This window comes from Hirundo rustica, chromosome 1, assembly GCF_015227805.2.
Source record: "Hirundo rustica isolate bHirRus1 chromosome 1, bHirRus1.pri.v3, whole genome shotgun sequence".
In the NCBI taxonomy this organism is placed as follows: Eukaryota; Metazoa; Chordata; class Aves; order Passeriformes; family Hirundinidae; genus Hirundo; species Hirundo rustica.
The window spans coordinates 34,897,802-34,910,641 of NC_053450.1; the positions used below are offsets into that span (position 1 = coordinate 34,897,802).

At 37.7% G+C, this 12,840-nt stretch overlaps 1 protein-coding gene across 1 annotated transcript in view; it reads left to right on the forward strand.

Moving 5' to 3' along the window:
• ARFGEF1 (ADP ribosylation factor guanine nucleotide exchange factor 1) overlaps positions 1-12,840 on the forward strand; it is an 86,994-nt gene that overhangs the window by 59,065 nt on the left and 15,089 nt on the right. Inside the window, exons 20-27 of the mRNA XM_040061355.2 lie at positions 2,801-2,929; positions 6,056-6,214; positions 6,559-6,709; positions 10,198-10,288; positions 11,357-11,397; positions 11,486-11,655; positions 12,278-12,429; positions 12,592-12,764. Coding sequence (XP_039917289.1) covers positions 2,801-2,929; positions 6,056-6,214; positions 6,559-6,709; positions 10,198-10,288; positions 11,357-11,397; positions 11,486-11,655; positions 12,278-12,429; positions 12,592-12,764 — 1,066 coding nt within the window. The remainder of the gene's footprint in view (positions 1-2,800; positions 2,930-6,055; positions 6,215-6,558; positions 6,710-10,197; positions 10,289-11,356; positions 11,398-11,485; positions 11,656-12,277; positions 12,430-12,591; positions 12,765-12,840) is intronic.

Below are 12,840 nucleotides of genomic sequence, written 5' to 3' on the forward strand. Positions count from 1 at the left end.
GCATCCCAAATGCCTTTTCCATAGCAGTGATTCAGAGTCATAGGTAGAGTATGTTCCGTAGTACTCAGTGTGCTCTTGGATGTGATCTTTGGCATAACCTAACTCACAGCAGTCATGTGCTGTTGAGATAAACTGTTACGGTTTTACAGCACTCCCCTTTGTGCCCTTGTTCAAGTCATGGTCTTCACATGACCCCTTTGTGAACTGCTCCAGGGAAGTAAAGTCTCAGACCAGTACCACTGAATAAACAGATGGTTCCCTGGAGGGATGTGCTATGAGATTAGGTGCAGCTCCAGGCCCAAGAGTCACAGAAACATTTAGGTTGAAATAGACTCTTAAAAGCTTTGAGTCATGCTGTTAACCCAGTGCTGCCAAGTCCATCACTAAACCATGACCTGAAGTGCCACATCTTCACGTCTGTTAAATGCTTCCAGAGTTGTTGCCTGCACTGCTTCCTTGGGGAGCTTGTTCCAATTTTTGTCAACTGCATCTACGAAGGATTTTTTTCCTAATATTCAATCTAAACTTCTGGTGCAACTTGAGGCCACTTGCTCTCATCCTTTCCCTTGCTGCCTGGGAGAAGAGACCAGCTCCATTGTCCTTCCCTGGACTCACTCCACCACCTCCATGTCTTTCTTGCAGCGAGGGCCCAGAACTGAGCACAGCCTTCCAAGTGCAGCCTCAGCAGTGCTGAGTACAGAGCACTGCCCTATTCCTGCTGGCCACACTTGCTGGCACAAGCCAGGATGCCACTGGCTTTCTTGGCCACCCAGGCACACTGAGGATCTCGCTGTAAGAGTGCTGTCTGTGAGGCAAAATTACAAGTTCCTTGTCGCCCTATCAAAAAAACTAGCATAGTATTCGATTTGTAGGGAGGAACACTAAGCACAGACCTTGTTAAAAATTTACTTTTAGGCTGATCAAGGTGTCACATAGCAGAGATGTACTATACTTTCTCTCTGCTGACTTCCTGAAGGCTGAAACTGAATAATTCACATGCAGGCATCTGTAAAATTCATGGTGTGATTTCCTTCAAGATACCATCCCTAATATCTCCTATCCTTTATTGTCTGAAAAGTGTATTTCCAAAGTTCATTTTCAAAGGAGAAAAATATGAAGGACCCTGGTTAAGTTAACACCTTAAACATGGTTTGCGAAGGTGCAAAAAATTAGAAGTTGTTACTGGAAGTTACTTGTTCATGACCTCATTAAAGTACTGTGTACAGTGGTGTTATGTATTGGACAGTGGGCCCTCTTCTCAAAAACAAGTAAGAACTGTGGAATTTGATCACTTAATTTCACTTTTTTAATTTAGATTTACATTTCAGCAAAAATTAACAAATTTCCAGGTATCTCATCCATTGATGGCCACGTAAAATTGATCATTGTAACTTTTTTTACAAATACGTTGGCTAAATTTTTAAAATAGCAAAAAATCACTTTGTTCACCCATCTAAAGACCCCAGAATTGATTGCCTGGTTTTGAGGCTTCACTTTTCACCTGTAATAACAAACAGCCTACAAGTAACAGCATACATCCAGTTACAAAGTACTGTGTACAGGCCATTTGATAGTTCTTAAGAAATTATTTCATTTTTGTGATTTTATTAGTTTCAGTTTCAATAGCAGTGAAAATTAGGAAAGCAGTGGGGAAAACATAAATCTCTGAACATAAAATCATAGAATAGTTTGGATTGGAAGGGACCTTTAAAGGTGATATGATAGGGAATTAAATCCTGAATCTGTGAATTCATCCAATGCCTTTAATACTGTCCTGCAGTTACAGTTTGGTATGTGCAAGCATTAAATGCTTTTTGAGGATAGCACTTTTGGAGTTCCTGTCTTAAATGAAACCAAAGCTCTGTGGTGCATCATTTTATTATGAAATTAAGTGTGAAATCTGTTGCTCCTTGCTGTATCCATTGACGCTGTATTTCATCTGGGGTGACTTCAGATAAAACTATTTCTAAAATCATTCTGGATTCCATGGTGTTTCCTTTCCATAACCCCATGTAGTGACAGCAGGATTCTCTGCAACTTCTGTTTTTTCTGCCTTTGGGGGTGGAGTCTTGACCACAAGGAAAGGACTATTTAGACACTCTACAGTAATTATAATTGCATGTGTTACATCCTCAATGCCACCTAAGGCAAGAGGAATGGGAAACATCAGTATTGGCTTAGGTACAAAAAGATGGAGAGCTAAGGGCAACAAAATTAGTAGTAGAGAGATAAGGCAGTAGTCATGTCCTGGATATTCTTGTTGGCTTACCATAATTTTAGTGTGATTAATAAAGTTTTGCTTTATTTTCACTACCCTCCACTTTTTTCTTTTTTTTTCCCCTGGTGTTATCAGAACAAGCTAGTGTTACTTCAGTATGTACTTTTCATCATAAATCTTTTATCTGTTCTGTTGGTTTTTACTGTAACTTTTTACTTTTCCGTGTGCAAAGATAAAATTGGGAATTCATCCTGGGAATGCTAAAACTCTTAACAGACATCCAATTGAGAAAGCTTTGGGGATTGGTTTTTACAACTATCCAAAGATGGCTCTGTGTACGTTGCTGAGGGAGAGGACAAGTGCTTTGGAGGGGAGCTCCATTCTGCGTCTCATGTCTCTTCTAACCACACTTTATACTATTATGTGTCTCATGCCTGTATATTGTTTCTGTTTTGTCAAAAGACAGCTTCAAGGTCAATTATGTAAGTTAAGAATGGAATTTACACTTCAGCAAGATGGTGAATCTATAACATTCCCTTCAAGTACCAGCAATTGCTAATATAACACTTTGCATAATTCCAGTTGGCATGGACACCTTTCCTGGCTGCCTTCAGTGTGGGTCTGCAGGACTGTGATGACACCGAAGTTGCCTCTCTTTGTTTGGAGGGTATACGATGTGCAATCCGGATTGCTTGCATTTTCAACATTCAGGTAAAAAATGTAAGATTGAGACAATACTTTGATACATGTACCAGCAAAATGTTAGTGGAGTCCTTGCTGCTGAAGCTCTGCATTGCAATACCTAGAGGCTGCCTGCTTCTGATATTGCTATTTCATCTGATATTTGACTGTAAGTGTAAATTAAGTGACCTTTATTTTTCTTGGTGCTTTGTGTTAAGTACTTCCATACCTCTGTGCTGAATGTTTGCTTCCCTAGAAATTGACTACTTTTATGTCAAAGTATTTTATTTCTGTCATTGTTACAAAAGCTGTTTAGATGTGTTATGTAGTTTTATAAAATGAGTCTCTCTGTCCTGTAAAATAGTATCTGTGAACTGTATTTGAAACACTGTTCTCAACTTCAGAGAGATTACACTAATCTGAGATGTCTATGAATGGATATCCTTTTAACAGTTACGGCACTGGAAATGGCATTCCTGATGTAATGAATGAATGCAATGCCAAGAATGCCAGACTCACTGGCTCCAGAAGGCAGTGGTGATGAAAATTGGGCTTATTTTGGCTTCTGTTTTTCTATTTAGAAACCATTGGTAGGGAAGGTACAATTATGTTACTGTAGATTATTAGTTAATAAATGGAGTACTGGTCTTTCATAAGTCCGTTACAGAGATAGCTGAAGAGAGGGGCAAGCAAAATCCTTGTGTTTGGCATTGTTATTTCATGTGTATGTTGAAAATGCGTACCAAGAGAACACACACCAACCCAAAAACCAACTGTATAAGACTAAATAGATGTTGAACTATGATACAATAGGGAATGTGTTCCTCCCCTTGTCCCCTTGCACTTGTATTTGGCAAGTTAGATAAATTTTTACCACTAATGTGGAAAGGCATATTGGGATCTGTGATACAGCTGCTTTAAAAGGCCCATTTGAGATCATATGAGGTGTCTTTCCTCTGTTTTTCCACTGAATTTCTGCACGACCACCTGTCCCTGAGCTGAACAGACTTAAAAATTGGATTAACAAAGCCTTCCCTGGAGCCTGCAGATGTTCAGTGAAATGCACTCTGGTTACTTTTGTTTCTAAGCTGCAAAAGTGGAACTGGTACCAATACCAGTTCCAGCAGCTGCTGAGTTTAACTCTCTGTCCTGCAGTGGTCAGCCGTGCATGGGGAGGGCAAGAACATGTTTGCTCTAAGATCCCTATGATTCAGTTGTACCCCTCCATTGGCTTGGGACATGATTGAACTGGTGGTGTTCCAAAAACAAGTTATTAAATCTCAGAAAACGGGAAACATTGCTTTTGCATTTTCAGTATAAGCATTATTACTTCTTGGCTTTCTATGGAAGTTCTGTTTTGTTGATATATTTGAAAACAATAGTGGTTTGTTGTTGATTTCAGTATTACAGGATGATTCCAATTCACAAGGTCTTGATTAGATGGGATATTGTCTGACTGCAGACACCAGACAGCTCTGGTAGTTTGAAGGAGACTGGCACATCTGCACCTGAGCTGATTTAAGGATCTTTTCTGTTGGAATGAAGTTTTTCCTCATGCCAGTGATGGCAACGTTTCAATTTTCATTGTGTAAATGTACAGAAATTAAGATGAGAGTTAACATTCCATTTATACGCCTTGAGATAATGGAGGCACCTGGATGTCTTTAATTTTAAGAAAATTTCCAATGTATACAGTATAGTTTCAGTTATGCATGTTCACCTGTAAAACCTCAATTATAGATTCTGGTTTTAATTATTTATGCTCTTAATCTTAGACTTGTCACACAGTCTGACCTGTGTCTTTAAGCATCTGAGACAAGATATGCATCAAAAGGATGTACTTAATCTGTTTATATCATCAGGGTTAAATCTTCTGGGTGATGGACACGTTTAGTTGTTTGTCTTCTACTTTGCTTGCTTAGAAGAAGGGGGGATAATACCTCCTTGAATGAGTAGGACTGAAAACGTTTTGTTTTTTACAGAAGATAGGCAGTTTGTAGACTCGAAAGCTTTGTTGCTTAGTACACTTTCTTTGAGACTTCATTTTTCTATGCTTCTACATCATTTTCTGTGCCTTTGCCAGCATACCCTGCAGTAATGGTTAGGTTTGAATGTGACAGCTATACTGTGGTCAGTGGCTCAGTGGCAATCTGTCCCACCTACCATAGCCCACTGTTGTGATGTTAGTGTTTTCTCTATGGAGTCCCATTCTTCCTGGTTTTTTGTTGCTGTTGTTGTGGGTGGTTGGTGGGGTTTTTTTGTTTGGTTGGTTTTCGTGGGTTTTTTGTTTGTTTGTTTTTTAATTTTATATTTGGCTGTTATCTGTGCTTAATTTCTTACTTAAAAATAGTGCTAAATATCCAATCAGTTAAATATATTTCATAATTATCGTTTGTTTATCTGGTGTACAACCATTTCAATTTACAGCCTTCAGTTTATACATAACAGAAGAATAAAATGCACTTGTAGGCTCAACTGTAATCCCCTTTTTACCATTGTAATTGGTTCATGTGAGATCTGAGGAGTTCTCTTTGTTGCTTACAGATACCATACACATAAAAAATGGGTAACTGAGTAGAATTTTCTTTGAGAGATCTGTCTAGCTTATGGTCACTTGCTGTTTACCCATGACACTTGGTTCAGAAGCTTCTGAGGCGCTCCAAATAATGCGGATTAAATCAAATAGGTTTTGAGCAATTCCATGAAATTGGCATAACAGGCCTCTTAGATACATTTTTTAGATTTTGTTGATTAAAAAAAGGCTAAAATTTCAGTGAGTCTGCTAAAGGCAGCATTTTCAGAGTAGATCTGAGTATAGTACAAGAATATTGAAAACTTAGCTAAGTAGCAACATTTCTTCTGAAACAGCATCCTGTTTTCCCCAAAAAAGACCAAACTAGAAACTTGAACACAACTTATGTGTTCTATGCTGTCAGATATTACACTTCATGTTCCTGAATAGAAGGAACCTGATGTCATCCTACAGATATCTTCTTACTGGTGAAAAACTTGAGCTCTTTTCACTATGATTTGGAAATTCAGTTCTAGGAAGAGAAAGATAAATGGTATAGTTGATGAAATCACACAGATTGTACTATGAACAAGAAATGGCAAAAATATTTATGAGACTTTTGTTTCTTTCCCTCCCATTTGTAGCTTGAAAGAGATGCCTATGTTCAAGCATTAGCAAGATTTACGTTGCTTACAGTGAGTTCTGGGATTACTGAAATGAAGCAGAAGAATATTGACACCATTAAAACTCTCATCACGGTGGCTCATACAGATGGAAACTATTTAGGAAACTCCTGGCATGAGGTACAAGTCATTTGTACTTGAACTGTAAGAAAGCATGTTCACTGATTTTCAGTGCAGTAGTGTGCTTTTTTGTGCAGAAACACAGTGGGGTTTAGGTAAGTGCTGCATGTATACTTTTGTATACATTATGCAGCCAGTTTAAAGTAGCAAAACATGTCTAAGTGAGAAATAAAACTGTGAGAGACTAATCCAGTACTATTTAAATTAATATTGATTTTAGACAAAAGAACAGATTTTCTGACCTCAAGTGCTTAGAATTTTTTTCCTTCTACAGATCTTTACTTGCTTTTTACTATTTCAAACTGCTTTTTGTTGGTAAACAGCTTCTTTATTCTCTGGAATAGATTCTGAAATGCATCAGTCAACTTGAACTGGCGCAGTTAATAGGAACTGGAGTAAAACCTCGCTACATCTCAGGGACAGTGCGTGGCAGGGAAGGTTCTTTTACTGGAACAAAAGATCAGGCACCTGATGAATTTGTGGGGCTGGGACTGGGTAAGTAATGCAGATATGAAGTATTTCATTTTTACTGGTTTTGCTCAGAGAACTATTTAAATTTGTTCTGAGTTTTTATGTGAGGTTCTATATTAGTCCTTATGCTTTGAATAGACTTATTCCAATTTCCGGAATATTTAGTTTGCTCCGTTATTATTGCTACAGTGGAAAATGTAAGAAGATTATATGTATTATTCACTTCCATTAAAATATAGCTTTCCATCTAGGAATGGATTGCAGATGGTATGACCAGATTTAATAATACTGCAGCATTATTGTGTCAAGTATTTTACCAAGCAAGCAAATCAGTATGTGTAGGTTAAGCATCTCTTGTGGACCTTTATGAGAAATACACAGACTTCAAACCAAGTGGGAGATTAATTTTGCTTAAATTCTGAAATTCCATTTCTTTCCTATTCTGGTTACTTCAGTACTGAGTAAGTTTGCCTTTTTTAGGCTTGAGCACTAAAGTATACTGCAAAAATATGATAATGTTTCTTCCTAGAAAAGTATAAGATTTACCTTAAATTTGTCTTTAGAAGGTTGGGGGTTTTGTTCATTTGTTCGTTTTAAATGGGAACACAGTTAAAGATACATAGGTGTAAGGTAGTAAAAGACTCTGGGAGCATCAAAGTGTAATATGAGTCTTTTTGACTATGAAAAAGTTTCAATTAGAGTGTGATGCTCAGTATCTCCTGCCTTTTGAACTTCACCCACATCCAAACAAAAGCTTTGTCTTCCCTCAGTTTTTTGTGTAACTTTTTTTTGAATAATGATAATTTTCTATTTTCCCTGATCTTAACCCCCAGCTAGTCCTAATCATCCAGCTTTGTGTTCTCCTCAGACAGTTTTTCTTCTTCTTATAGTCATTTCTTTCCTTTGCCTTCTGCTCACTTTTGGCCTGCCTCTCTATACTCCCCTCCCCTTGCCAGGCATTGATGAAGGGAGTACAAAACTTGGGCCTGGAAATCAGTGGGTCTGCCAGCATCCCCATACACTGAGCTTCTTCCTGCCCTTCCAATATGCATCCTTCAGTTTAGTGTTCCCTGATGACCTGTGCAACTTGGCTACTTCCAAATGCTGGCAGTTTTAAGTTCTCATAACCCAAGAACGTAAACTGTATTCAGGTGTCTCTAAATCATACTTACCAGTCATGGGTGTAGGTCCAGCTCGTAAACGCCTTTTGCTGCTGTCAGCTACATTTCTAGGGAAAATCGTTTATGCCCAAATGCGTAAAATGGTTTTCTCTGAATTGAATTTCTGGAATGCTTATTACAGCGCACATGTGGAAACTTCACCATTTTCTTCTTTTTTTTTTTCTTTTTTTTTTTTTTTTTAATGTTGCTTCAATCTTATAGGAAAATGCTTAACTTGGTTTTCATGCACTAAGGGACTGTTAGAACATTTTCTGAACTGGTTTAGTTATTTCACTTCTTTCCATAAATCCTTTTTTGCAGACAGTTTAATTTTCTATGATTACTCTGAAGGATGCATTGGAGCTGTGTATTTCAAGGAGGCTTTCTATAAACCTAAATTCCTGTGAAGAACACAGTGTCTATGTCCATATACACGGACGCATATTTTACAGGAAAATTGGTGTTTAGAGTGAGTGAAGTTGCAGTCTGGTGACACAGAAGCTCCATCTTTCAGACCTGCTTGCAAAATCAGATGTGGATAAGCAGCCGCACTCAATCTTCTTGCTAAAGTTAATGTGTTTTTTGTAATAACAAGGATCAACAAAACAAGACCCAAAAGCTCCTTTGCTCATTTGCTGCCTCAGCAAGGATTCAGGTGTGGCTGTTCAGGCACCTGCAGTCAAATGATGTCTTCATCTTTTGTATTACCTTCCTGTTGTGGCCTTTTTTTTGTTTGTTTTTGTACTTAGAAATTGGAAACAGCACAAGCATGGGGGTTGTACAAGTAAATGAATAAGCATCTAGTCTCTTGCTCCTTTGGTGGGAGTGTTGCCTTACTTGGAGGTGTTATTGTGAAATTGACATTTCTTTTATGTCAGTTTCTGTTCACAAAGTTGGAAGATAAAACCTGCTGGTGTGAGTAGGTCATAGCCAAAGTTTACTTCCTGGATGGCCAGAAATCCTCTTAAGGCAGTGGGAATCTGAGGAATCCCTTTTTAGTAAAGCAGAGTTACATATCTGACTCCTGTGTTTCATTGTAAAAGATTGCACAACTGTTAGAGTGTAAGTCTGCTGTCTGTTTAGGTTTTCAAGGCTTGAATTGCAAATCCTGCACAAAATCATAAGGAATTCTCATGTAAGCTGTTAAATTTGGTTAAGGTTCTGACTCCTTGGAAATAGCCCTTCAAATTCTCTTCACACTCTGGGGCTCATCTGGTATGTTTCTTAGCTGACTCATTACCAAGACTCGAGCTAATTGACACTGGCAGCTTGTGTGCTTACAAGAGAAGTCTTGATCAAACCCAGTGGTATTGTAAATTGCTGAGATATTAGTATGAGGTTATATGTGTATGTACAGACAAGGTGTTCCATAAATGCCCTGGAAAAGTACTTCAGGTGGGTCAGGTTATGCAGATTTGGCAGACAGTCATCTCCAGCCCACCTCCAAGTGGGGATGGAGCACATCAAGACTCTGGGGCAGGCTGAAACATGAGAAGTTTTTCTCTCAGCAAACCTCTGAGAACTGAACTGCTTGCCTTCTTCCAGTCTTCTGCTCTTTTCCATTTTGATGGGGAAAAAAAAAAATAATAAAGCCCTTGAATACAGGGTATGTGGAATTACCCAGAGTGATTGCAGGATTCCTGCTCTTTTTTTGATGGTGGTTCAAGGAGAGTTTGGAGATTGCTAAAAATTACAGATTTTTTCTCACTGCAAAGTTAGCAGTTTCTTCATATAAGCTTTCCCAGATGTGGGTTACAGTTTCCAGCCTCCAAAATAAATAATTGCTATTTATATTTATAGATACTTTTCACTATTTTGGGTTGATAATTTTGCTGTCATTTTGAGATGTAGCTTAAAGAAGGAGTTTTGTTGGAAGTTCTTCTTTCTGAATGATAAGAAATAAAATCTTTTGGGATGGATTTACTCACTTGATGCTCATTAAGTGTGAAAAATTCTCCTCTAAGCTATATTCTCAGTTATATGTTGTGTGTTCTAAGTGGCAAGATTACCAAAGGTTCATTGTAAAAGGGAGGGGAGAAAAGGTGACTCTTGCGGGTTTTTTTTTTTTTTTTCACTTGTTGCTCTAAATGTGGACCATTTTTGGGGACTAATATAGTTTATACATGGATAGAGGTATAATAATTAGGATAATTAGGACTTATACCAGCGTGTAACTTGTTCACTGAGATGGCCAGCTGCTTATGCAAGGGAAATTCATGATGTGCTTCTTTTTTCTGTGAATTAAAAATATATTTAATTATACTGGTAATGGCACAACTTTTATTTCTCTTTCTTCCTAACCCATTCTGTCTTCTTTCTTACCCATTTTTCTTTTTCTTTTTTCCACTCTAGTTGGTGGAAACGTGGATTGGAAGCAGATAGCAAGTATTCAGGAATCCATTGGTGAAACTAGCTCTCAAAGCGTTGTTGTTGCTGTAGACAGGTACTGTATTAAATTTATTGTTGCCACTTGAAGTTTTTAAAGCAGTAGTTGAATATACCCTGTGCTAAGAAAAGGACCTTATTAATTTATTAGGACAAAGCCTACATAAAAACTACCACAGAGAAGTGCTTTTCAGTTGGGTAGGGGAGTGGACTTTATTTTTTTTTTTGATCCATGGGTGTTTTCGCAAGAAAGAGCAGAAGCAAAGATTAAGCAATAAGGTTTTTACTGATAAAAAAATTACTACAGAAGACTTGCAGAATAAAGTCTGCTGTAGTGTCTGCTGAATCTTGATTTGCTGTATATAGTAACAGATCACAAATCTCATTTTGCCTTAGTGCTGAGGGCATTACTGTCAGACCCTTTTTCTCCTAAACGTAATTACTGACTCCCTGCTTTCCTCTAGGTTATGTGGATGTTGTCTGAAAGGACCAAAATTATTATTCCAGTCTTCCGTTCTATGAATCACATTTATTTTAACTAGATTTGGCTAGGCAGAATACATATTATGAAAATTCCCAGTTTATATCATACAGTAGTGATCAGACTGAAGTGTTCATGGATCTTGCCTGCTCAGCATGTAAGAAATCAGAACATATAATTTTCCTAATGGTTGTCAAAACTGATGAAGAGGTATCATTTTGAAGGCTTACAAACATTTCTGTGGTTGAAGTACAGGCAGCAAGACTGATGTTAGTTCAGTTAAAAGTTGTCTTGCAGTAAAATCACATCAAGTGCACGGGAAGCCTCACGTCAAACACATAATAGCTATTTAGACTTGCAGTGTCCCTCCCTGCTTTATAATGGGAAGTGTTTCAAATACCTATTTGTCATGGCAAATTGATATTGTGCACTCTGGAGACATTTGAATTTTGTATTTGGATCAGGGGTGATAAAAGCTGACAGTATTCTCACCATGTCTTTACAATTACCAGTTGTTTTTAATAAATAAAGGTAATCAGAGACTGTCTATATATTGTTAAGAAAAACAAGACAAGGAAGCTTGAATACATTTCACAGATGCTTTTCTTAAGAAATTTTAACCACGTCTTTAACTGCACTTTACAGAATATTTACGGGTTCTACAAGGTTGGATGGAAATGCTATTGGTAGGTTTCATCTCTTCCCTACCCCTCCCCACCCCTGTAAACTAAACCGTGGAAAAATACTGCATTAAAATCTGTGGTCATTTAACAGTGGATTTCGTTCGCTGGCTTTGTGCTGTGTCTATGGACGAGCTGCTGTCTGCTACCCACCCTCGAATGTTTAGTCTGCAGAAGATAGTAGAGATTTCTTATTACAACATGGGCCGCATAAGGTTACAGTGGTCTAGGATCTGGGAAGTTATTGGCGATCATTTTAATAAGGTATCCCTGTTAATGCTTATAGTGCATACTCCTTCAGTTATTGATACAGATTATGTTATTTTGAGATTTATTGAAAAATCATGTGCTTATATGAATCATAAGGGGTTTTTCTGGCCTTCTCTGTAAGCTTAAACCAACAGAAATTCTAAAGTCAGAAAGACCTGTGAGAAGGCAGAGGTACACAGTATAATAAATGTAAAACCAGAAGTATACATTAAGTTGTTATGGCCTGAGTCTAAAGTTGGCTGCTGTTAGTTTTGTGTTGTAATTTTTGGGGGTATTTCATGACACTTGGTTTAAAAGGTTGACTTCAAGTCTAAGTTAACTTTATCAAATGAATGTTGGACATGCATTTTTAGTACAAATGTTGAAGTCTTTCTTAGACAGCTTGCTTATTTTTAGAAGGTTTTAAATGCCAGGTTATTTAACATAGAAAATAACCGGAATTAGTTAGGGATTATTGAATTACATAAACAGTGAGGTTTCTGAAATTGACTGCTGTTTATTTCATTAGTTTTCCTGTACTGCTTAGTTCTTGAGTATGAACTGTAAAGGCAACTTGTGCTGAATCTATAAGAATTCTGATGCAAGCTTACTCTGCATTTCTATTCTACGTTCTCAGGTTGGCTGCAATCCCAACGAAGATGTAGCTATTTTTGCAGTAGACTCATTAAGGCAATTGTCAATGAAGTTCTTGGAAAAAGGAGAACTTGCTAATTTCCGATTCCAGAAGGACTTCCTAAGACCATTTGAACATATCATGAAGAGAAACAGGTAATAACATACAATTAACTGAATTGCCTGGGATCACAAGCATCAACTTTTGCAATTAATGTTTAAAATTGCTTTTGTAAAATCAGTAGTTAGAGAATTATACTATTCTAATTGATTATGTAATTTAGTTTAAAAAATTAATTGTTTATTACCCTAATTTAGGTCTCCTACTATTCGAGACATGGTTGTACGGTGTATTGCACAGATGGTGAACTCCCAGGCTGCTAACATCCGTTCTGGCTGGAAAAACATTTTTTCAGTATTTCATCTGGCAGCCTCAGATCAGGATGAAAGTATAGTGGAACTGGCATTCCAGACTACAGGACACATTGTCAGTGAGTATGGACAATATTCAGATGTCATGGAAGTGAGTGTCACTCCAGAGCCCAAGAAGCTCTGTTTGTCTGGACT